Raw genomic sequence first — 24,217 nt, 5'->3', positions numbered from 1 at the left:
TCTCTGGGAAATGTCCCTGTCCATTTCTTCCCAGGGTGGGCTGGGGGCGAGGGAGGCATGCCTTTGACCCTGCTGGAGGAGAGGGTTTCCCTCAAGGTCAGTGGTAGCCTTCACTGGGAGTGAAGTCTCCTGCCTGTTGAAGTCGGCAATCCCCTGCCCTTGGCCCTGGTCTTGGGGCTCAGAGGTGGCTGAGCCGTCAGGAACCTGGGCCCTCGGCCCCGTGCTGGCCCCCTCAGCTCCCAGCCTGACCTCCTTTTACACGTTGGTGAGGATGGGGCTGGAATAAATGGAGAATGGGTCCAGGGGAGCAGAGAGAAATTTTGCTCAGGGAACCCACAAATCGGGAAGACGGTGGTGGGGGGCGCTGGGCCCCCATGCATTGGGGAAAGGACTTCTGTGCTCAGCTGGTTGTGCTTTGTCCCCAGGGACCCAACGGACCCCAAGGACCCACCGGTTTCCCTGGACCCAAGGGCCCCCCTGTAAGTAACGTGTTTTCCATGTTGGGCAGGTGCAGGGATTCCTGGAGACGTTTGCTTTTCCCTGGGGGCTTCATGCAGGCCCCTCCCAGTGGGCCGGTGGAGTGGGGGGGTCAGCCGGGAAACTGGCTGGAGAGAGCTGCTTTTCGGAAGTGTGGACCGCTTTCTCACTGAGACCAACATGACCTTCTAGTGGGGCCCAGTATGAGTATCCGGGGGCTGTCATGCCAAGTTACCACCGACTCGGTCACTTAAAATGGCAGAAATGCGTTCTCTCATAGTCTGGAGGCCAAAAGTCCAAAATCAAGGAGTTGGCGGGGCTGGTTCCTTCTGGGGGCTCCGGGGGGAGACTGTCCCCTGCCCCTCTCCCGGCTTTCTATGGTTGCTGGCCGGCCTTGGCTTGTGCACCCTTCACTCCATCTTGCCTTCGTCCTCATGTGGCTGTCTCCTCCCTGGGCCTCTCGGGGTCTTCAAACCTCCATCTTGTTATGAGGACACCAGTCAGTGGATTAGGGCCCACACTAGTGACCTCGTCTTGACTTGATGACGTCAGCAAAGCCCCAGTGTCCAAGTGAGGTCACCTTCACAGGAGTGGGGGATGAAGACTGAACCTGTGTCTTGGGGGACACACTTTATTAATTCAGAAGAGGCATAGTATATGCCTGGAGGTCAGCCATCAGGACAGGACAGCCCTGGGTCCCAGGGCTGCCTGCCTCAGTTTCCCCCCTGGGAGGTGAAGAGTGGCCCTCAGGAAGGCTGTGAGGGTTTAGGAGGTGACACACAGGTGCTGTGACAAATTGTTACAGGAATTTTCTCTGAAATGATCACCCCCCCACCCCGGGGATGGCATTAAACCCCAAAGGGGCATGCTTCTCAGAACCGAATGAAACTTCTTCCCTTTGTTTCTTTCTTCAGGGCCCCCCGGGCAAGGACGGGCTCCCGGGACACCCCGGACAGAGAGGAGAGACCGTGAGTATTGGCGGTGTGGGGACACGGGGACGTGGGGACACGGGGACACGGGGACGCGGGTTGGCCCGGCCTTTCCCACAGCCCCGCACGTGGGCACCACCTCCTCTGCCCCGTGGACTTGGGAGAGAGTGGCCAGCCTCGGGAAGGCCCCTGAGCCCTGGGCTGTCTTCCGCTGACCTGGGGTGAGCCTGTCTGCGGACAGCCCCGGGCAGGCCCTGGGACAGCGCCTGGGGCAGCTGTGGGTGCCGGAGGCAGGTGCCGGCCTCGACCTTGTCCTAGCAACTGTGGTCCAAGGCCCCATTTTAAACCGTCGTGGCAAATGAGATGCCATCTGCACGCTGAAACCGTGTGCAGCCGACCTCCTCTTGCTCAGTAAAACCGTCCTGAGTGCAGCCCTGCACGAGCTGCCCGAGTTTGGACCAGAAGGAAGCCGGGAGGGCTCTGGGGCAGTCCGTTGCGTCATTCCGGGAAGCTGCAAGAGGGGGGCCGCGGGCCTTGTGCCGGGCCCAGCCTCCTCTCTCCGGGCGCTTCCGGCCTCGGGCTTGGTGGCAGGGGCCGTGCAGGGCTCCTTCAAGGAGGCAGGGGGCATTCAGCTATGCTCCCGATCCCCCGCTTTGCCGCCCCGTGCCCGCCGTCCACCTTGCCCTTCCCTTTAGAAGAGCCCAGTGCAAGCTGTGTCATCTGGGCGTTTTCGGTTGGGACCAAAATCATTTTTCAGAAATAAGGTCACTTCCTGGGATTTGACCCAACACACCGCGTCCACCGCGGGCGTGTCCTGGGGGAGGGCATGGTGGGGTACACCTGTGACCTTGAGGCTCCAGGCTCAGACAGCTGGGGACCTCCTGGTCACCAGATAGATGGGGGAGGTTGCTGGGAGACCCCTGTGTCCCTGCAGCTTTTCTGTGGCCACAGATCTCTGAGAGGCTCTCACAGCAAATGGGGTCCCTGCGTCCAGTGGGACTTTGAATGCCAGATTTAACATCTTGGTGCTCGCTCAAAAAAAAAATCCCTTTGTCTCTCTGGTTCATTGTGATGAAACCTCTTTTAATTACACCTTCCCGGTGTTCTGCTGCAGGCGCAGGCTGGCTGACAAATGCAGATTCGCTTGCTCTTTTGTTTATAGAGAAAAACTAAAACATTTCATCTGAGCTTTGCATATTTTTCTCTGATGCTGTTCCGAGGAGACGAGATAGAAGGTTTTGCCAAGTGTGTGCTTTTCTCCCTCTGACTTATCCTGAAGAGAGGCTGGTAGAATGATTAAGCTGCTTGTTTGCTGGGAAAGTAGCACAGGGAGCCTCCATGCCGTGCCTGGCTGCCCTCGCAGACACGGGGGCCCCCCGTCTCCGGACCCGGCCAGGACAGACAGCTCCAACATGGGGCCCAGACACATCGTCCAGAAGGGTCTTTTCTGGAGTGTTGACTTCACTCTTAAGGAAATAGATACACAAGACAGCGATACTTGTGGATGTGAACCCAAAGCCCGTTTCTGGGCAAGGGCCTGGAGTCCGATTCCAACCTTAGCAGCCAGCGAAGGTCCTGCCCGTGGGGCAAACAGAGAGGCCCTTCTTGCCTTTACACTCCCCTTGGGCACTTCGACCCTGGCCCTCCAAGCGGGGGTGCCCTCAACCTGTCCCCACCCCTTGTTTCTGACCCTGTAAACGCTGCCTACAAAGAATTCTGCTTTAAAAATGGGCATGTATGTGCCTGGCGTGCAACTCCCCTGGGCCTGAAGAGAAGAGCTCCCTGAGAATTTGCAGAGACGCGGAATCCGCCACAGTTTCCCACGGCCCAGCGGCGGAGCATGAAGTTGCAAATGGCAGCGCGGTGGCCGTCCTCACGGGGATGCCCTTGCCCATCAGCCACGCGGCAGGTCCACTCGCCCTCTGGGTCTCGCTGGTGCTTCAGACTTCCCTCTGCAGACCCTGGAGCTGCCGCTCGCGGCTTCCCGGGCGTCACGTCCGCGCGCCTCGCCAGCTCACAAGGCACCTGCAGGTGGCACCGAGTCGGCACGTGCCTGCTCTGTAGATGCGCCCAGAAATTAAGGCTTCCTCTCCACAGCCCGCTCTCCCCTTGAAGGGAGTGGGTGTAGCACAGAGGACGTCCACAGCGAAGCCGGGGCTGTTGCCCACGAGCAGTGTGCAGGTGGAAGTGCGAAACTCCCCTGGAATCGAGCTCGCGGCACGTTCCAGCGGCCGGATCACGAAAGCAGCAAGCGCCTGCTGTTTCCTGATTTCCACGAACGCCCAGGGGCGCGTGAGGTCCCCTGTCACTCGGCAGAGGCGATAGCGACCCACACGGGACCGGCTCACAGAGCCGCTAGGGAGAAACGGCCCAGAGGTAGCTCCCGAGTCGAGCTTCCAGAGGTTGAGAAATGGCACCAAGTCTGCTGGGAAAATGAACACTTAGTGACATTGTAAAGATTAACGGTCTTAAAATATATTTCTCAGCACAAAAACACGGCGGCGGAAAAAGCAGCTAGTGAAGCGAACTTGTCTGGCGTCATTATCTTCATGAAATTAATGTGCAAACGGAACAGGAGAGTGGGCCCTCTGGGTGAAGTCGGGAGTCAGTGCTATTTGGGGCCCCGGGGGGGGTTGGGGCACGAACCTTCTGATGGGAGCCATTCGGCCAGCTCAGGCGCTGACTCTCCCCACAGGGTTTCCAAGGCAAGACCGGCCCCCCAGGGCCCCCGGGCGTCGTCGGCCCTCAGGTGAGTGGCGCGCCCCTGGCTTTCACTGGCCATCTGTGTCGTGTGCCCACGCAGTAGGGAGGTGCCCCCGGATTCGGAAGGTGTAGGTGCAGCAGAGAATCCCGAGTCCCACAGGCTTGTTAACATTCAGAGCTGAGCTCCGCACAGGGAACCGGATGGGAGAATGGGGGACGGTCTGTTGAGCAGTCAGCGAGAAGCAAGCAGGCAGAGCCAAGAGGGCCCGCGGGCGGTGGGGGCCCGGCCAGGACGGGCCCGGCTCCTGGGCAGGGCCCCGCTGGGCCCGCTCTTCCCTGCTCGCCTGCCCCCAGCCGCTCAGGCCTCCCGCCCCGGCTCCGGCCAGCGTCCCCAGCCTGTGCAGCCGGGACCAATGGCTTCCAGCAGCAAAACCGGGCAGCAAGCTCCCACCTAATGTGGCAGTAAATGACATATTGACCCGCTGCGGCCACGGACTGCGGGAAACGCGGGCACGCCGCCCACCTCGTGCCCGGCGGTCTGGCCCCCCTCACGGCACGCAGCTCCCCCTTGCATCCCACCCCGTCTGCTCTGCTCTTTTCCTCCTGGATTTTTACGGGAAGGAAGAGACTTGGAAAGCAGCGTGGGGTTTGGTGGGCCCTTGGCCTCCACGGCCCCGGCTGTCCTTAGTTTGGGAAGAGAAGGTTGCTCCCTGGCATGTCTCTTGAAAATGTTTGTGGCTGATGCTGACTTCCCACACAGGGTCCCACGGGAGAAACGGGTCCGATGGGCGAGCGTGGCCACCCTGGGCCCCCAGGCCCCCCCGGGGAACAGGGGCTCCCGGGCCTGGCCGGGAAAGAAGGGACGAAGGTGAGTTGGTCGGGCCTTCCACGCCGGCCCAGACTTGCCTGAGGGAAGTTTCCTCCTGCACACATATATGCACTGGAATACACGTGGGTCCTGAAAATACACGTATACACGTGTGCACGACAGGCGTATATCCCAGTCCCCGAGAGGGCCCTCTGAGTTTGAAAAGGAGGCCAAGGGTGTGCTGGTCGGAGGCCCCCTCTGCTCCCATGTTCGGCCCCGGAGAAAGTTCTGGAAGATATTTGGAACCAGTGACTTGGGTGATGAGTCCATTTTGGGTGATGCTGCCACCCTTCCTTTACCCGAGCAGCCTTATGAGGAACCCCAAAAGTATGCAAAGTGTAGATGTGGGGGCAGCACAGCCACATGGCCCTCAGCTGCCGCTCAACCCACCGTGGTCCCGGAGGGATGGAGTCTGTCCTCAGACCACACGCGGAGCCAGCCCGTGGAACGTGCGTCCTGGGCGTGAGCACAGGCGGCGTTCCTGTGCACGGACCTGCCAGCGAGCGAGTCCACTCACGACTCGGAGGTTCCTTCTGAAGCCTGTGCCCGGGGCGGCCCCGCTCCAACCTGACCCTGGGAGGAGCTGGGGGAGGAAACCCCGCCCCGGCCCCTTCCACCCTGGTCTTGGGCATCGCTCAGAAACTCATCGATGGCTCTGGTTTCAGGGTGACCCAGGTCCTGCCGGCCTCCCTGGGAAAGATGGCCCTCCTGGGTTACGTGGCTTCCCTGGGGATCGAGGGCTTCCTGGCCCAGTGGTGAGTGAGGGGTCGGGCAGGGGAGGGAACGGGATACCGCCCAGCCCGGGGGCCTGTCCCCATGGTGCCCCAACCACACTCTTGTTGCCCTGCAGGGCGCACTTGGACTGAAAGGCAGTGAAGGCCCCCCTGGCCCGCCAGGCCCCGCGGTGAGTACTGTCGCCAGCACAGACCTCTTCTCCCATCTTCTTCCTCAAAACCTAGTCTGCAGGCAAGACACGGGTCCTAAGGGTCAGGAGAGCAGGCACATCTGCCCCGGCCCTCTGTGGGTCCAGGGAGGGCCATGGGAGGAAGTGGACGGCGGGCCGTGGGCTGGCAGCCGGGGTGACAACAAGCCAGGGGCGCACTGTGAGGGCAGGCGGAGAATGGGCGGTGTGAAGGTAAGGCCTCGGGGTCCCATCATGACTTTGGAGGGGCAAGGAGCGCTGATGTGCTTAGTGTAGGTGTGGGCCAGGGGCTGTGGGGGCGGAGCGGAGGGGCACAGATCTCTCCTGCCCCTGAGCGTGGATTCGAGAGCTGGATGGCCCGCATGCCTGGGCTGCCCACGCAGAGCTCAGCCAGCGCAGGGGCAGGTCCATCCCCAGAGCTGAGGGCCCTGGGGGCTCCTATGAGTGCTGCCTGTCACCTGAAGGTCCCTCCAGTGTTCAGAGTCCAGCTACGAGAGCCCTGAAGACGCAGTGTTTCCAGAGCTGCCTCTGTGGCCTGGAGGACTTGGGGCCAGGCGGGGCTGCGTCCACCCTGCCCCGGACACTTGGGCTGACACTTGACGGAAATGTGACTCTCCCCGCCCTTCAGATGGGGCCCATCTCACAGCCACTACTCTGCTGCACAGATGGGGGGTTGTAGGAGCTGCCCCGGCCCCCGTCTGGGTCTGGGCGCAGACCACAAAATAACCCTACCTTTCCCCAACTGAGTCACGCATTATTTCAGAGATGGCAGCTGGGAAGCCAGGCCTTTCTTTGAAATGTCACCTTTCTTCCCAATAAAGGCCAGTGCGGAATGATCCCCAGGCAATTGTGGCCTCTCAGTGCTGACCCTTGAACTAGGCCAGGTTCCCACCCATCGGCGGTGCTCCCGGGGCTGAGCCTCGCCCATAGAACATGGGGGAGCAGGGCAGAAAGGGAGCCCTTTGTGGGCAAGCAGGCCCCAGAATGGGAGCCCAGGCGAGGAGATCATCCCACGGGAGCACCTAAGGAGGATGTGTTCTCAGACCCTGGGGGAGAGGCAGGAATGTGCTTGGGATTATAGGAAGTGGGGAGCTGAGAGAACCCCAGAGCTGGTCTGAGTGGTCTGTGCTGCCGAGGGCCCTGGGAGCTACTGAGGGCTCTGGAGGGAGGGTGAGCAGGAGGACCTGGTGGCGCTTTGGGAAATTGGATCTATGCATTTTGAGAGCCTTGGAAATGAACCATTTTCTCGCCTACCACAGGGATCTCCGGGCGAGAGAGGCCCGGCTGGTGCTGCTGGGCCCATCGGAATCCCAGGGAGACCCGGGCCCCAAGGACCTCCAGGGCCAGCTGGGGAGAAAGGAGCTCCTGTGAGTATTGCCTTGGGGGCTCAGGGGCCCTCGCCAGCCTCCTCCATCCTTGCCACAGGCGGATGTGCCCCGGGGGTTTGCGGGATGGGGGAGGTGGGTGGAGCGCGTGCTTTTCCTCCAGGAAAGTGTGTGTGTTCCCAGCGTCCTGACTGAGTCCAAGGGTGGGTTCCCAGGGTTGGCCGGCTTCTGTCAGGGAGTCACCCGAGCTGGAGGGGTGCTGGGGAGCATCTTGGCCAAGGCCCAGCCTGTCGTCCCTGTGCGTCTGTGAGCTGGCATGTGCACACAGAGGGACGGGCTGGGGACAGCGTGTGTCCAGGTGTAGTCTTGGCCTCGGTCTGGGCTCTGGGCACCATGTGTGGGCAGGTCCAAGTTGCCTGCTGTGTGCACAGCCCCTCCGGCCGGCCTGAGCCAGGCTGGTCTTGGTGTGAGGAGGATGGGTGTTTGGGATGGGAGCCCCCTCCACTGGTCTGGGGGCAGGAATGGAGAACAGATGGGCTGGGAGGCGTGTGCTGGGAAAAGCAGCTTCTTCCTGGACCCCAACAGCTGACCACTCAGTGACCACGCATGTGGCCCAGCCAAGTGTGGAGGCGTTGGGAGACCTCCGCCCCAGCCTCAGTTTCCACGCAGGAGATTAATGGGCCCCTTCTTGTCTAGACTTCCCTCTTGGGAAGCCAACAGCTGCCCTCTGCCAAGCGCTTTCCCCCGAATCACCACAAAATATCCTTTACTGCCCCGACGTGCTCCTGTCCCGTGTTTGGCTTCCCCCGCAGGATTTTGCAAACTCCCACCTGCCCCACATTCAAATGGTCATGGAGACAAATTTCAGCTCCAGGTTGCATTTTGCATTCAGATGTCAGCATGAGCAGAGTTCCAGGGGGAGAGAGGGCAAATGTGCACATAGATGATCTCCAACGGAGTTCGGACACCCATGCTGATGGATTCCTGTTGGACAGACACAGTCTTCCCCAGACGTTCCTCACTTGGTGGTTCACGGGTGGGAAGGGCCCGGTGGCCATCCCCGGGCGGGAGCTCCCCATTGACACCACACTGGGAGTGTCTACGCCACCAAGAATCCATTCAGTCTGGTATCGGCAGTTCTGATGGCATCTAATCATTTCCACTGAGGCCATTGGACATCGATCCAGTAGAACTTGGTGCCAGAAACCCGCCTTCTATGGGGCGTTCGATGTGCACAGAGCGCACGCAGATTCGGTTGCAAACAGTTAGGTTTGTTGCTTCAGGAGAGTAAACACTTGAGCAGAAACCTCTCAGAGTTGCACTATCCACTTGAAAGCTTGTCATTCTCCCCGAATAGCTCCGGAGAGAGGACAAGGCCAGGTGTCTCCAAGCACAGCTGACCTGACCAGTAACATTGGATGGGAAGATTCCAGGCGAGCCAGAGTTAGCCTGAGCATTTTCTGGCTTCATTAGGGTAGAAATTTATCTCGACAGGAACAAAATTGAGGGGCCGGCAGTGAATCGTATGGGCAGGAAGGGATGAGATGGAGCAGTGACGTCCGGGTACATGCTGGCCGCGTTTAGATCCCGAGACCGAGTGCACGTGTTCTCTCCCATGTCCCTCCCCCAACACGCACCCCTTTGTTCTGCGCTCCTAGAGAGATTCTGACATTGGGAAAACTGAGCAAAGCAAGGCCTCAGTAAGGATGTTTGAGATGACCAGGGGCAGTTACAAGGGAAATGAATCAAAATTACAAGAAAAGAAAGATGGGTGTGTGCATACCTGTTTGGCATGGGGGTGTTGGCAGAGAATTGAAAGGGTAAGAGCATTGGTGGAGGCCACAGCTCAGGCCCTCCTGGCCGCTAACATAGATGATCCCACACACAGGCTCAGGAATCTGGCTGGCTGGGCTGAATCCCGGCTCCACTGTTCACAAATTGTGCTTCGGTTTCCCCATTTCTAAAAGAAGCGCTCTTTTTAGGACGGGCACAGATAAAACACAGTGGTGCACAAGAAGTGGGTGGCACGGGGCCAGGCTCGGCTCAGAGTCACCCTCCGCGTAGCTGGCTGAAATCTGTTGGGACTGTGACAGGGGTCACTGGCCCAGGCTGCTGGCTCCCCGCCCGTGGGCCCCTCCTCTCTAGGGTGACGAGCTGGTGGCAGGACATTCCCGCGATGGAGCTGTGTTTGACTGGGGATCTTCTCTCCTCTCTAGGGCGAGAAAGGGCCCCAAGGCCCAGCTGGCCGAGACGGCCTCCAGGGTCCTGTGGGGCTCCCCGGTCCAGCTGGCCCTGTGGGCCCCCCTGGGGAAGACGGAGACAAGGTAAGGAGAGTTGGGACGGGTCCTCCTGCCTGCGGACGACGCACAGCGCGGCCGGCAGGTGCTGGCTGCCGAGGGACCCCGGCCCGCCCTGCATGCCCAGTGCATGATTTCAGAAAAGCTCACAGTCACGCGGTGATAGATGAGATCTCTGGCGTGCGGGGGGCACTGGGAACTGCTCCCGCCCGTGCGTGCTGCCCTTTGCCCGGGACATTCGCTGCTGGCGGCCCGAGCAGCAGAAATCCTCCCCGCTCTCGATGCGTCACGTCGGTTCTGAGTGTGGAGCCGATGTAATGAGGTTTTACTCAGGATCTATTTTTAAATGTCTTCACTTGAATTATCCCAGACCCCCTTTTGTTGGGAGCCTGCTTTATAATTCCAGCGCTGTTACTGTGGGAGCTTATATTTTATCCCTCATTCGGTGAGGACAATGAAATTTAGCTCTGTGGTTTAACCTTCCATCTATGTCGGCTCTCCGGTGACCGTTCCGACTGGGTCACCTGTGTGCACGGGACACCTCCTCTCGGGGCAGGGCGCAGCTCCGCACAGCGGATGCGGAGGCTTTAATAACTGCTCTGGAGCTCAGTAGCCAAGCTATCCCGTTACCGCCTTGCTCTGCACGCCCCCCGCTTGACAAACAAAGTAAATATTTTCACTGTGATTCTCAGATCCACTAAAATCCTGTACCGTGTGAGCTCAAGGCCTCGCGCCCCGTTCACTGTGGTATTAGAAGGGAAGTCAACTCAGTTTATGGAAACGTCTCTTCCTAGGAACGTCCTCGGGCTGGCCTGGAGAGGAGATTAATCTTAATCCCCAAGAAAAATTAATTACGGGGAGCAGATAACATGCAGACAGCTCAGGGCTAACGGACCTTCCTCATCTTCCCACAGGGAGAGATCGGGGAGCCTGGACAGAAGGGGAGCAAGGGGGACAAGGGCGAGCAGGTACGGGGCCACGCGCGCTCACCGCAGGGCTAACGGTGTCCTTGACCCAACCACATCGGCAGCCTGTAGCAGGACACGGCTGCTGGGCTTCCTTTCCCGCTGGAACTCGTGTGTGGGTGGTGGGCACGCACACGTGCCCTCGGGGGTGTGTGCGTAGATGCACACATATGTTCATATCCGAGCGAATCTCTCGCTAACGGACGAGCAGGAAGCATTCGCAGGCTTCGTTGAATAGAGCCGGGGGGGCGTGTTGACTGTGCGGTGTTGGGTTCCGTAGGCCTGGGTCACGGCCGCCCTGCGACGCTCAGGGCGCGGGCACCCTGCTAGAGCCGCACCTTGACCGGTGCCTCTTCATTTGTCCGCTCGGAAGTCCTAGTGTGTCCCTTGGCTGCTGGCTCCCTCCTGGTAGCGGGGGCCTGCGTGCTCTCGGCTGCGCAGCCGGGCCTTCCTGCCGCCCGGTGCTGGGCGTGCTCCCCGAGGGCAGTGCTCTCCGGCCCCCCCTTGCCTCCCTCTCTCACTCGCTGCCTGTGCCAGCGCTGGAGTGTGTGTGGGGACGCGTGGGGGCCGGCGTCACACCGCTGGGCGTGGACTCCAGTCGGGTCCTAGCTCTGCGTGGGCGAGCCGCCCGGTGTCCAGCCTTGTTTTTAAAACAGGGCCTCTGGGGCCCATGTCCTGGGAGTGTGGCAGGAGCTAAGATGATGCACAGTGGCCGCCCCCCCCAACCCGTCCTCAACATTGGGCTGGACTCTTCCCTGGACCGCCACACACGGGGGCTGAGCTGATGGCCTCGGACCGTGGTCCCCCTGGGTCTCCGCTGTGATCCAGGAAGCAACCGCATCTCTGTCTTTCCCCCACAGGGTCCGCCCGGGCCCACCGGTCCACAGGGCCCCATCGGACAGCCAGGCCCCTCCGTGAGTATCTGTGCTCAGGGCCCTCTCTACATCCCGAGCCCCTTGAGCTGGTGGGGTACGGCTCTCCTCATCCACACCCCACTCTCCTCATCCACACCCCACTCTCTCCTGCAGGGAGCCGATGGCGAGCCAGGCCCTCGCGGCCAGCAAGGCCTCTTTGGGCAGAAAGGTGACGAAGGTCCAAGAGGTTTTCCTGGGCCCCCTGGGCCAGTGGGGCTGCAGGTAACTGCAGGGTTTGTGGGGGGGGGGCTCCTGATCTTTGCTGTGTCTGCCCCTCTCTTTCTCTTCCCCTCTTCCCTCCCTCTTCCCTTCCCTCTCCCTCCCCTCCCCTTCTCCCTTTCCTTCCCTTCCCTCCTCCTCCCCTCTACTCCCCCTCCCCTTCCCTTCTCCTCTTCCCTGCTCTCTCCCTTCCCTCCCCTCACCCTCTACTCCCCCTCCCCTCCTCCATCCCCTCTCCCTTCCCCCTCCCCTCTTCCCTCCCCTCCCCTTCCCTCCCCTCTCCCCTCCCCTTCCTTCCCCTCTCCTCCTGACATTAGAAGAGTGGGGAATCTAAGACCAGGCTTTGGGGACCTCCCAGGACTTCCTCATTCATTGAAAGCCATGCCAGTCCCCATAATTTCAGGCGTGTCCATATTTGCGTCTCTTAACGAGTGATATGACTCCCGGAGCTCATTGTAGAGATGCTGGAAGTGAAGTGATTGGCCAGTTGTAAACACGTAAAGGAAAACTTCCGTATGGACCACCCAGGGAGGGTGGCCTTGAGCGCTCAGGCACGTTTCAGCTCCGAACCTTCACACGCGTGTATTCACGTGCTCGGAGGTGCATGGGTGGTTTCATTGGGCTTTTGGAAAACCTGAATCCCGTTTTGTGTATAGCAAGTTTGTGCACAGCTTCTCCCATTTCCTTTTACGAGTTGTGTTCAGTGTTGTTAAATGTGCTTCGGACGTGTCCCTTTTTATTTATTTTTGAAGACGTGACTTTTAGTCTCTGCATCGGGTGCCAGCATATGGTGGCGACATGATTTATTCGGACATATCCCTGCTGTTGGCTCATTAGGTTTTACTGTTTAATGGGACACTGCAGCCAGCGCCTTGGTCCATAAATCTCCAAGTACTCTCTAATGATGTCCTCGGGCTAATTCTGAGACTTGGCATCATGGGGGTGTCCTCCCATTTGGCCGCACGCTTAGAAGCACGCTCAGAGGCTCTCGGAAGCCGCCTGGCACCGTGGCGGGGAAACCGCGAAAGCCATGTGGGTACTGGGGTGGCGCAGTGCTGACCCGCTAAGTTTCTGCTGTGTTCCTGCCCCAGGGCCTGCCGGGACCTCCCGGAGAGAAGGGGGAGACCGGGGATGTGGGTCAGATGGTAAGTGTGCCCGGGACGCCCTAACCTCCTGTTCTGATTTGGTCATGGTTTGCATTTTGTCTGTGCTCAATGGTTCTCCTTCCCCTAGGGTCCCCCAGGTCCCCCCGGCCCCCGAGGACCCTCTGGAGCTCCAGGCGCTGATGGGCCGCAAGGGCCTCCGGGCGGGATAGGCAATCCTGGTGCTGTGGGAGAGAAGGTGAGCCTCACCCCTTCCTGCTGTAGCGTTGTCTGATGCGCGAGTGCGCGCGGGGAGCCCGGGGCTGTGTGTGTGTGTGTGCGTGTCCAGCTGCGGATACGGAGACACGCAGGGTGGGCCTGGGCCATTCCTGTCCAATGCACTTTGACACTTAGCAGATCTGTGCGGTGCAGGTGGGAGCTCTGACCCCTGTTCACCATGGCCTTCAGGCCCCACCCCTTCTCCGGGATCTAGCTGATGGGTCTACTTCTCCAGCCCTGGAACTGCTTTGGTGGGGGGCTACCTTTACTGTTCCCATTGTGGTCAATTCTGTACTCCTGTAGCCTGGGGTCCTATCTGATCTGATTAATTTTAGGGCGTGGGTCCTAGGGATGCCTCAGTGAGCATGGTGGGCTTCTGTGCGTGCACATATGTGTGTGTGCCCATACATGCGTGTGTGGGGCAGGCAGGACTCCCCTGCAGCGCTCATGAGTGTGCATTTCTTCTAACACTTGTCCTACTTCCTTGGGATAAAAGGAATGCAACTGACATGCTTCCATTCATTTGCATTCCCTGTACACTGTTTCCAGAACTTTCTGACTTCAGCCTATAAAATTGGAAGAAGTTCTCCATCACTGCTCATTTTTTATGATACGAGAATTACAGAGAAATGTATCCTGCTAAGACCACAGATTAATGATGCCCTGCTTCTGCTCAGAGGCATCTTCCTTCCAGGCTCCTGCCTCCGCCTGGCAGTTGCACCCTCTGAGCATGCTCTGCTGCTTTCTGTCTGCCTCTGCCTGGCCCTTCCCTCCTGTGCTGTCCTCCCAGCCCTTCCACTGGCTTCTCGTGATTCTCCCCCAGAACTCACTTGCAGCGTTGTCCGTGACGCTCCGTGTACTGTGGTCACCTCCTCCATGTGACCGTCAGAGCTTGCCAGTGTCACTTCTCCTGACATGGATGTGTCTGCCCTCTGATCCTGGGGGCTGTCAGAGAGCAGTGACCGCTCTCTCACCCCAGGCTCCCCACTCCTAGGGCCTGACAACAGGGAGGAGTTGCTAAATGCTTGGAGCTGAGGCCCCTGCTCCCCGCGCCACCATAACCATGTCCTGTTTCCTCCTTAGGGTGAGCCTGGTGAAGCTGGGGAGCCTGGCCTGCCTGGAGAAGGGGGCCCCCCGGTGAGTGGACTTGGGGAGCGGGGGTTGGGCACCACTATGGACCTCTGCTGGATGGGAAGCTCACACTCTGCCTCAGTTTTCCCGTCCATGAGATGGGGGCCAAATCTCCCCTCATGCTTACCTCCTGGAATTACTGTAACAAGATGGAGTGAGATGGGGGTTGAATACATGTGTGTGTCTGTGTGGGCGAGCATGCCTGAGTGTGCACACATGTTTGTGCATGTGTGCAAGCGTGAGTGCATATGTGTGTGCACGAGCATGCCTGTGTGTAGGTGCATGCATTTGCACATGTGTGCAAGCGTGAGTGCCATGAACACCCATGAGCGAAGCCTGTGAGTTGCTCTGCCATTTGTGGTGTTCCAGACCCATAACGTGGGTGCGATTGTCCCCTCATCAGCCCAGATCTGGAAGATTCTGACCTCAGGTCAGATGGGCATTCTTTCCAGGCCAGCCTGTGGGAGGCTCTAGGGCCCAGGAGGCGGCTGGTGGACAAAGGTCTCCTGGGCCTCTAACTGTTCCCTCCACCTGCAAACCAGGGAGTGGCCTGAGTCCCTTTAGCCCCTCCCACCCAGAAGCTTCACCTCTCAGGGCCCCCGTAAGCCAGTGGGGCCCGACCGTGCAGGGAGCTGCTGAGGGCTGGGGAGCACGAGCAGTGGCTGGTCCCCCCCAGTGTGGGGCCCGTCAGGCACTTGCTGTCCCATGCATGGGAACAAGGGGCCACGCCTGAGGCCAGCACTGCGCTTCGGGAAACGGAGCCTGGCTCTGAGGACACTGACGCTGGCCTTCCCCTCCAGGGGCCCAAAGGAGAAAGAGGTGAGAAGGGCGAGTCAGGCCCTTCAGGTGCAGCTGGACCCCCTGGACCCAAAGGCCCCCCTGGGGATGACGGACCCAAAGGCAGCCCCGTGAGTAGCTCCGAGATGTGCCAGCGCCCCGAAGCTGCTGGAGCTCTGTGCTTGGCTTATTCTCATTCACTGGCAGTGCGCTAAAGCCTCCCGACTGCTACGGGTCTGGGGTCACATATCTAAAGTGTAGAGGTCTTATCCCCGCTGCCAAGCCAGAGCCATGGAGGTGAGGAAGAGGAGCTGTGGGGTGGGCGGCCGTGGGGGCTGATGCGCGGAGCCCGGGTAGCTCGCTGTCATGCGCTGCGTGAACGGCGGTCTATGTGGACGCCCCCTTTCCATGGCCTGCCCTGGCTTTGCCTCAGGAGGGGGTTCTGCACGGCGGCACATTCTAGAAGCCTGAAGGTCTGGGCTCCATCTCAGCCTGGAGCTCTGGGAGCAGAAGCGCGGGCAAGGCGCCTGTCCTCTGCGTGCCCGGAAGCAGAGCGCTGAGCCCATCTTGCCTGGGGTGTGGTGTCGCTGGGATGAGGTGATGCCCTCCTGGTGTCAGGATGGAGGGTGTTGCAGGGGCTGGGTGAGGCAGGGGTCTGCGGGGATGTGGCCGTGGCAGCTCGGTGGGTGAGGGCCCAGATGTGCCTGTTTTGTGCATGTGTGCGTTTTCGTCCCTTCAGGGCCCTGTTGGTTTTCCCGGAGATCCTGGTCCTCCTGGGGAGCCTGGCCCCGCGGTAGGTGTTTAGGGCCACCGAGCCCCTTCCCCCCCCCATAGCCCTCCACCTGCCTTTGCCAGCCCCAGTTCTTTCTCTTTGGGTGTCTTTTATGAATTCTCTTTGGGGCACGGTGCTCTCCCAAGTGGCATCCAGGTGGTGCTGGTTAGAGAGCACGTTCCCGCTTGAGCTTGCTGTACCTGAACCACCCAGACGGACTTGGATTCTCAGGAAGGGGATGGGGATGCAGAGGGCGCTGGTGTGTGACTCGGGTGCCATCAGGAGGCAGAAGGAACCTGCTTTTGTCCCCACAGGGTCAAGATGGCCCCCCTGGTGACAAAGGGGACGATGGTGAGGCCGGACAAACGGTGAGTCCCTTCGTCAGCTCCAGGGACCCCGGCACAGCTTCCTGGTGGGGATGCCGGGCACTTGGGGATTTGCAGCTTGCTTTATTCATCTCTGAGAAAAACCCAAGCCCAGTTACCTTGTAGAATCAGCTCTTAACCATGACAGGGGACTGTGAGCCCCCTGCAGGCTGTGCCCATGGTTTGGCACTCACCGCCAGGGAGTCCGTGATCGCCCCAAGCCTACCTGTGAACGTCAGGATGGCCTTATTTCTGCCTCATCGGGCTGGCGCCTCTCCTCCCAAGGGCTCTGCCCAGACCAGCCCCTGGGGCTGAGCTCACACTAGACCTTACCGCTTACACCTGACACTGAGCCGCGCCCAGTGGTTCTCCCCTGGGGATGGATGGCATCCGTCACCGATTTCCCTCACCCCCACCCTGCGCCAACCAGGCGGGGATTTCCTCCATGCAGGCCCACTAGGTTCAGATGAGCAGCAAGCAAAGAAAGCTTAGGGACACCAGCTCAGAGGCCAGGTCCCCCGAGAGATGCCCGAGGTCCCCCTGCCCCCTGGCCTGTGACTTGGGATGACCCTCATCCTCCCTGTGCCTCGAGGGGTCCACTTCTGTAGAAGGGGATGTTTGCGGGGGGGCGGTCCGGACGGAGCCCGTCCCCGAGTACCCAGAGTAATTGCTGTGCGGAGGGAAAGTGTTCTTTCAAGATGTGGCAACATGGGCGCCCGGCCGCTCGGTCTGTTAAGCGTCCGCTTCTTGGTTTCAGCTTAGGGAGTGGCCCCAGGGTCGTGAGTTCAAGCCCTGCATCGGGCTCTGTGCTCAGTGGGGAGTCTGCATGAGGACTCTCTCCCTCTGCCTCCCACCCCTGCTTGTGTGCTCACACTCTCTCTCAAATAAATAAATCTTTACAAAAACATAAAATGCGGCCACACTGCGATGTGAGCCAGGCCTGCCCACAGAGCCGCGGCACCAGCCCCCAGTGCAGAGGTCCAAGCAGAGGTCAAGTACAGCATAACTTCACCTGGGACTTCTCGTGGCAGCTCCACAGGAAGAGAGGCGGCCTCAGGGCTGGCCGAGGACAGAGGACACTGGGGACTCTGTGTTTTGTCAGCCTCACACCAGCTCTGTCTGACCTCACGCCATGCCTCTGTCTGACCGACCCTGATTCCCAAACTCTGTGTTCTCTCTCTGACACCAGGGATCCCCAGGCCCTACTGGTGAACCGGGACCGTCGGGGCCTCCAGGAAAAAGGGTAAATGATGCTGCAAGCTGTTCTCGCCCACCAGCTTCCCGCAGGAGGCCCCCCACCCCCACCCCCGGCGCCCTCCACCCAGCCCCGCGTGCTCTCGGCCATCCTGGTGGGGAAAAGCCTTCTGTCTGTGGTTTGTGCTCCAGCCCCGCCATGTCATCAGCCCTCGGACCTGCTAGGCGCATCGCCCCCGGCTTTTGGGAGAGGCCAAGATGCCATCAGTCATGCCCATCATGGGGGAAAGGCACCCACGAGGCCGGAAAAAGCCTCGCCCCCTGGGTCAGACCTTTCTCCAAAGTCCGAGCAGGCGAAACAGCATTTCTCTACACGTGGAATACTTAGCCTTGCCCGTGCTGTGGGAAGCTGGCCCGTCTGGTGTGTGACTGGGAATGGGGCCCCAGCATTGCGGGCTGCCAGAGGCAGTCCCGGATGGACTCCGAGGCTTTGCCCAGAACTGGGGTCCCTGGGACTCATTCTGACGGCCTCGTCATGGCTGGCCAGGGGCCCACGAGCCCCCTCCCCACCCTCCCGGCCCTCCCTCCCCACCCGTCGAGCCCAGGCCTGTTTCCCTCCAGATAGTGAGCTCATCGCTTTGCCTTCTGCAAGCAGCCCCTCACGTGCTGTTCCCTTGCTCTGTTTCAGGGCCCCCCAGGCCCCGCAGGCCCCGAAGGCAGACAGGGAGAGAAGGGAGCCAAGGTAACGTGCTTCTCTGCCCAGCTGGGACTACAGAGCTTCCAGAAGCTTCTCCACTTGTGTGATGGCCGAGTGGGGTGGGGATTGGAGAGGTGTGCACCCAGGACCCCCACACGGGCAGCGGAGAGCTCTCACCACCCATGGGGTGGGAGGCAGCTTGCCCACAGGCCGTCGGCCCCTCCAGCCTGAAGAAGGGGAGTAAGTGCTGGGGTACTCGGCCGGGTGCTTGACCTGCAGCCGCCTCCCTGAGCCATGCCCACCGCGGGGCTGAGCAGAAGGCGGGGCGCCCATGCCGAGCTGCTCACCTGCAGCCTGGTGCCCAGGATCCTCGAGGGGCTGCTCCCTGTGATGCCCATGGCCCGCTCTGCCTCCTGGAGCTGTCCTGGCGGGAACTGAGGCAGGGGTGGGAGCCGCCGAGCCCTGTGCGCACCTAGGAAATGGTGGCCGTGCCCACCATGAGTGCAGGGCTGCCCGGAAAGGCTGTGGTGGCCGGGTCGCTGGAGACTGGGGAGCTCTGCTGGCTGAGGAATTTAGGGGGAAGAAGAATGGGTCAGGGCGGCTCCTGTAAAGAACGTGGAGAACCTGGGGCAGCCCCAGGGATCTGGGGGCGTCTGCGGTTCTCGGAGCGGTGGTCCTGGGCCAGGGTGGCCACAGCCTCAAGCATCTCTGTCCCACTGTGTCCTTGCGCCCTGCAGGGGGAAGCTGGCTTGGAAGGCCCTCCTGGGAAGACTGGCCCCATTGGGCCCCAGGGGGCCCCCGGGAAGCCCGGGCCTGATGGCCTGCGAGGGATCCCAGGCCCTGTGGTGAGTGGATGGGGGCCAGGGAGGGGCGGCCGCTGCAGGGGAGGGGCTCATGCTGACGGCCCCTTGTGTTTCAGGGTGAGCAAGGTCTCCCGGGCTCCCCGGGCCCCGATGGCCCCCCTGGACCCATGGTGAGTGATGACCCCAGGGACGCTCCCCGGCAGTGGTGGAGGGTGGAGTTGGGGAGGACAGCTCTGATCCTGCCATCTCCTCCACAGGGTCCCCCAGGACTCCCTGGCCTCAAAGGAGATTCTGGCCCCAAAGGGGAAAAGGTAAGACGGGAGTCAGGTGCCTCTGAGGCTGTAACTCGGGGCCCCTCAGACACACGGGGTTTCAAACTACCAGTCACCTGTCCGGCAAGTGCCCGCCGCAGGCTGGGGATGGGTCCTGGGAGGCCGAGAACCACAACCGGCCTCTGCCATGTGGGACACTGGGTCCCTGCCCTCGGCGGGAGACCCCAGAGGCCCACATGCAGGTCCTGGCAGAGGGGCATCCAGGGTCCAAGGAGCGCGCCCACTCTGGACACAGTGGCCCGGGATGCTTCCCACACGGAAAGTGCCGGGACTCCGCAGCAAGGCAAAGCCCGTTCACTTTCTCCAGTTGGGGGTGACTTTTTCTGCTCATGTGGATTTATTGACAAGTGTAAAGCACATCCACAAACCAGACAGTTGCATCTGAAGGGCTGGGGTGTCTGTTTCTTTTCTACTACGGTGCCTATCACCACTCAACCTCTAGAAAAGCCCTTCTAGAACTTTCTGCAGACTCATGTAAAACAAACACGTGTAAGCCTATGTAGAGAGTTTTTCTTGAAAAATAAAAATCATAATGAATTATTACAGTATCTGTAATACTCAGTAACTTTTTCACTGATGTCCATAGATGTTTCTGTGCCCTATAATAAAAGGTACACACTTTGACCATACAAAAACTGGACAATGCCTATAAGACACACACAAACGTCCCTCGGGAAGACTCCATGTTCCCACGTTGGTCTGTATCTGGACCTGTGTCTCCCCATCTCTTTAGGTGTGACGTTTACCGAAGTCCAGCCATGTCACACCTGCTGTCTTGTCCCTTGACCTGCCTTTGGGTGGGTCCCCCCACCGGGAGGAGTTGGCCGGTGGTTCCTGTGGCAGGGACTTGCTGCCCCAGCCAGCCAGCCCACGGGGTTGGCGGTGAGACGTGGCCACAGTGAGCACCCCTTCCTGCCTTTGTTCGCCAACAGGGCCATCCAGGCTTGATTGGACTCATCGGACCTCCAGGTGAACAGGGTGAAAAGGGTGACCGTGGTCTCCCCGGCCCCCAGGGCTCCTCTGGCCCTAAGGGAGAACAGGTGCGTCAGGTGGTGCCCCCCTCCCCCAGCGTGGCTCCTCACAGGTGGTGAGAAGCATCTTATAACCTGGTGCCCAGTGGACCTGAGGCCAGTTAGAGCTGGAAGGACGTCCTCACGTCCATCAGCTCTGGATGGGAATGGCGGAGCGGACGGCCCGCCCAGGTGCACAGGGAGTGGGGAGGAGTAAAGTGTGGCCGGCCCTAGCTTGACCGGCCACCAGCAGCTCCTTCCGTGTGGCCCCGCTGGCCTCAGAGGGGAGGCCGGTTCACCTCACGGCCACGCAAAGGCCTCTGACCCAGCTAACAGCCCACGTCACTGGCGAGGCTCGGGCCATGTTTGCCAGACACGGGGGGCAGGGCCTGCACCCTGAGCCCGGATGTGCACACATGGCCCCAGGCTTCCTTGGGAACCACAGTCGCCGACTGAGTCTGCACCCCCAGCAAACCACAGCGTTGCAAACCTTTGCCAGAGAGTTCCTCCCTGCCCTGCACCAGTGAACTGCTTGACGTGGACTCCATGGTCAGGGGGAGGGTGATGGGTGCCTTGGAGGTGGGCGGGGGCACGTGGCCGGCGTGCCACGTCTGTGCCCCTCCCACGTGAGGGCTTCATTCCAGGTATGAATCACTGCTTCCCAAGGTGCGTGTGCTCTTATCTGTGCCCCTGTTGGGCCATGCCAGGCCTGCAAGGACACAGGTCTCGGGAGGCAGAGCCAGGGAGGTGGGGAATGAAGTAGGACTCGTGTGGGGCCCCGTACGGTCCTAGGGTGATGTCCTTGGAAGCCCTGCTTCATCCGCCACCGCTCTCCCTGTGGCATCGACCATTTCCCCTAAATGAGTGCTGTCCAGGGCGTGGTAGCCCAGTGACCTTGAGAATTAGGAAGATGTCCGGGGTCTCTGCCCCCAAAGTAAGCCCCGCTCTGTGCCCTCACCATAAGCCGGTCCCAGCAGCATCCCGGGTGGGAGGTGCTGGCTCGAGAATCTCTCAGATTCTGACGACGATGAGCTGCCCTGGTCCCCATGGTGGAGGTGGGGGGCAGGGTGCCTGCTCTCAGCCTCCCTCTGCCCCGGCTGTCACTTCAGCCCCTGTGGGAGGGTCATGTGGGATCGGGTTCCAGGTGGAATGAGTCTTAGGGCCCCCATACAGCAGGGGTGCTGGGTATGAAAAGTAGTGTGCATCCCCCGCCGCACCAGCTGGCCTGGCCTGCGTGGACTGAGGGTCTGACCAGAGGCTGTGAGCCCCCGGGCAGCCAGGCCGGGGTGGTCAGCCTCCTGGCGCATGTTCGGGCTCCACCAGGCCCCATAAGGAGAGATGGCTCCCCTTCAAGGCAGTCGGCCCCTCGTTGGAGGGCATCAGCTAGGGGAGAGACCACGAGCACAGAGAGTCACGGTTTCTAGGCAGGAGTGCGCGTCTGTGACCCTCCTTGTGTGATGGTCTAACTGGTTGTCTGCTCCTTTTCAGGGCATCACTGGACCTTCTGGCCCGATCGGTCCCCCGGGCCCTCCCGGCTTGCCGGTGTGTATCTGGGAGGGGTGGGTGGCCCCGGTTCATTCTGGGGACAGCAGGGAGGCAGGCAAGCCTTGGCCGTGGACCTCAGAGCGCAGAGGGAGGATTATGGGACAGTCAGGAGCCCCAGGGCTGGGCCCATCCCCGAGTGGACGTGGGGTCCGGGGTGGATTTGCCCATCACCTCCACGTCGTGGCCCTGAGGGACAGAAGCAAGGAAGTGGGGTCTCTGGGCCCTGGATTCAGGCAGGGGAGGCAGGCATTTCAGGAAACATGGATGTACCACCACAGACATTCTGGGTCAAGGTGAGGAAGTTGTCTCCATCGGCGTGAGCAGGACTGCCCGGCCCAGACAAGAGGGGTTGGGGGCTACCCGTAGGGCATCCCCCACATTGCTGGGCCATCTGGCATGCCAAAGCCATCCTGCAGGTCTGTGAACCTCCACTCGCCCCTCCTGGGCCTGGGTCCACGAGGCCCAAGGTGGCCCCGTGATCCGACGCCGGCCCTGGGTCCACGAGGCCCAAGGTGGCCCCACGATCCGACGCCGGCCCTGGGTCCACGAGGCCCAAGGTGGCCCCGCGATCCGACGCCGGCCCTGGGTCCACGAGGCCCAAGGTGGCCCCGTGATCTAACACTGGCCCTGCCTCCATGAGGCCCAAGGTGGCCCCGCGATCTGATGCTGGCCCTGGGTCCATGAGACCCAAGGTGGCCCCGCGATCCGATGCTGGCCCCTGCTCTCCCTCCGAGTCTGGCTGCCTGAACTGTGGTTTCCTGGCTGGGGTGGGCACGGGGGCAGGATGACTGGGGTCAGACAGGACCATCCTCTGCCTCCATGTGGCTGAGCGCCAGCCGTACCCCCTGCCCCCTGAGTCAAGCAAGTGCAAGCCTAGACTCCTGGGAAAGGGGGTTCAGGTGCAGGCTGGGGGTGAAGAGTTAGCCAGGCCTGAGCAGGACTGTGGGTCAGGACAGGCGCCCGGAGGTGAAGGGGTGCCTGCTCATTGATGCTCTGTCCCCCACTCTCTACAGGGTCCTCCTGGGCCAAAAGGTGCTAAGGGCTCCTCGGTAAGTGGTGTGCACCCCAAATAGGCCCCTTCTGCCCTGAGCGAGGGGGTGTGTCCCCCTCGATGACCACCATCCTGGACCCTCTTCCCCCCTTGACTGGTGCTCATGCATCTCCTCCAGTGCTGGCTGTCCCGAGCATGTCCCCTGCTGGGGTTGCTGCAGACCACCGCATGTGGGCTATTGCCCCCACCTGAGCGGGGTGGTGCCCCTAAGTTCCCGTCTTGGGGCGTCAGGCTCTTCCATCTGGCACTGGGGATGGGAGGGTCCCTGCCATCCTGCCCCCTGGCACGTTAGACTGCGCCCCTCACAGTCTCCGTGCCAGTTTCTGGGGATCCTTCTGGAGCGCAGAGTGGGTTTAGGTCCCATCAGGCCTCGGTGATGAGGGTTGGTTCTCTTTTCTCTTTCCCAGGGTCCCACTGGCCCGAAGGGTGAAGCGGGCCACCCAGGACCCCCCGGCCCGCCGGTGAGTAGCCTTCGAAGACTTGGAGGTGGGGATGGGGGCTCTCTGGACACTGAGGCAGTGGTGGGAGCATGTGTGTGTGCTATTCACTTTCCAGAGCTTGGTGGGGGGAGTCTGGGCGCCAGAGGGAGAGAGTGTGTGCGTGTGCGGGCTGTGACAGTGGGCAGCATCTGACAAGGCCCCCGGGGGACGGGTGGGGGCCGTGATGAGCCAGATCGCGGGGAGTCCTCCATGGGTCACCCTGGTTGGCCGTGCAGCCTCTCGATTCCTGTCTCCATCCTTGGCTGGGGCTCCCACACCTGCAGGCATTCGCGTGGCTCCACTGTGTGTGGCCCCAGGCTGGGCTGCAGAGGCCGGGGAGAGCCGGTTGCTTTGAGCCCAGCTGAGGCTCGAACCCCAGGCCGCGGTCCGGAGGAGGGAGGTGCGCGTGCAGGCGAGGCCCGGCAGTGGGGTTGGGCGTGTGGCGCTCGGGAGCAGGAAAGAGGGAGGAAAAGCAGGCCGAGGAGATGGGCGTCTGCAGCCAGATCACGGGGCCCCGGCTGCCCTGGTGCCGCTCCCACTGGGACCCACCCAGTCCTGTCCACACGCAGGGTCCCCCTGGCGAGGTCATCCAGCCCCTGCCAATCCAGGCGTCCAGGACCCGGCGGAACATCGACGCCAGCCAGCTGCTGGATGACGCGGCCGGTGAGAACTACGTGGACTACGCGGACGGCATGGAGGAGATCTTCGGCTCGCTCAACTCCCTGAAGCTGGAGATAGAGCAGATGAAGCGGCCCCTGGGCACGCAGCAGAACCCCGCCCGCACGTGCAAGGACCTGCAGCTCTGCCACCCCGACTTCCCGGACGGTAGGGGCCCGCGGGGCCCATGGCGGGTGGGTGCGGGGCAGCCTGCGCGGCGGGAAAGACACAGCGTCCGTGTCCCTGTCTGTGCTACGCGCTGCCCGGGCATCTCGCCCGGAAGCCGACGGAGGCTCGCAGGACGGAACCAAGTCTCGGGAGGCCAGGGAAGGGGGGCAAGAGAAGGCTCCCCTTCAAGGCAGCCGGCCCCTCGTCAGCTGCGCTGACAGGTTGCAGCTGCTTCTGGAACCATGCAGGGAGCCGC

General features: G+C 61.2%; 1 protein-coding gene across 2 annotated transcripts in view; it reads left to right on the top strand.

Moving 5' to 3' along the window:
- The window catches only part of COL5A1 (collagen type V alpha 1 chain), a 148,907-nt gene that overhangs the window by 111,510 nt on the left and 13,180 nt on the right, over positions 1-24,217 (top strand). For both annotated transcript variants that reach the window (XM_035015484.1, XM_035015483.1), the window contains exons 36-62: positions 426-479; positions 1,392-1,445; positions 4,102-4,155; positions 4,870-4,977; positions 5,643-5,732; positions 5,828-5,881; positions 7,159-7,266; positions 9,441-9,548; positions 10,436-10,489; positions 11,347-11,400; positions 11,515-11,622; positions 12,711-12,764; positions 12,853-12,960; positions 14,064-14,117; positions 14,912-15,019; positions 15,628-15,681; positions 15,975-16,028; positions 17,215-17,268; positions 17,908-17,961; positions 18,654-18,761; positions 18,836-18,889; positions 18,977-19,030; positions 19,984-20,091; positions 21,550-21,603; positions 22,620-22,655; positions 23,065-23,118; positions 23,706-23,961. In XM_035015484.1, the coding sequence (XP_034871375.1) occupies positions 426-479; positions 1,392-1,445; positions 4,102-4,155; positions 4,870-4,977; positions 5,643-5,732; positions 5,828-5,881; positions 7,159-7,266; positions 9,441-9,548; positions 10,436-10,489; positions 11,347-11,400; positions 11,515-11,622; positions 12,711-12,764; positions 12,853-12,960; positions 14,064-14,117; positions 14,912-15,019; positions 15,628-15,681; positions 15,975-16,028; positions 17,215-17,268; positions 17,908-17,961; positions 18,654-18,761; positions 18,836-18,889; positions 18,977-19,030; positions 19,984-20,091; positions 21,550-21,603; positions 22,620-22,655; positions 23,065-23,118; positions 23,706-23,961 (2,110 nt within the window). The remainder of the gene's footprint in view (positions 1-425; positions 480-1,391; positions 1,446-4,101; positions 4,156-4,869; positions 4,978-5,642; positions 5,733-5,827; positions 5,882-7,158; positions 7,267-9,440; positions 9,549-10,435; positions 10,490-11,346; positions 11,401-11,514; positions 11,623-12,710; positions 12,765-12,852; positions 12,961-14,063; positions 14,118-14,911; positions 15,020-15,627; positions 15,682-15,974; positions 16,029-17,214; positions 17,269-17,907; positions 17,962-18,653; positions 18,762-18,835; positions 18,890-18,976; positions 19,031-19,983; positions 20,092-21,549; positions 21,604-22,619; positions 22,656-23,064; positions 23,119-23,705; positions 23,962-24,217) is intronic.

This window comes from Mirounga leonina, unplaced genomic scaffold (assembly GCF_011800145.1).
Source record: "Mirounga leonina isolate KUSES-001 unplaced genomic scaffold, KU_Mleo_1.0 Mir_170, whole genome shotgun sequence".
NCBI lineage: Eukaryota > Metazoa > Chordata > Mammalia > Carnivora > Phocidae > Mirounga > Mirounga leonina.
The sequence above is the reverse complement of the archived record's forward strand: the minus strand, read 5'-3'. Positions and strand labels throughout refer to the sequence as shown.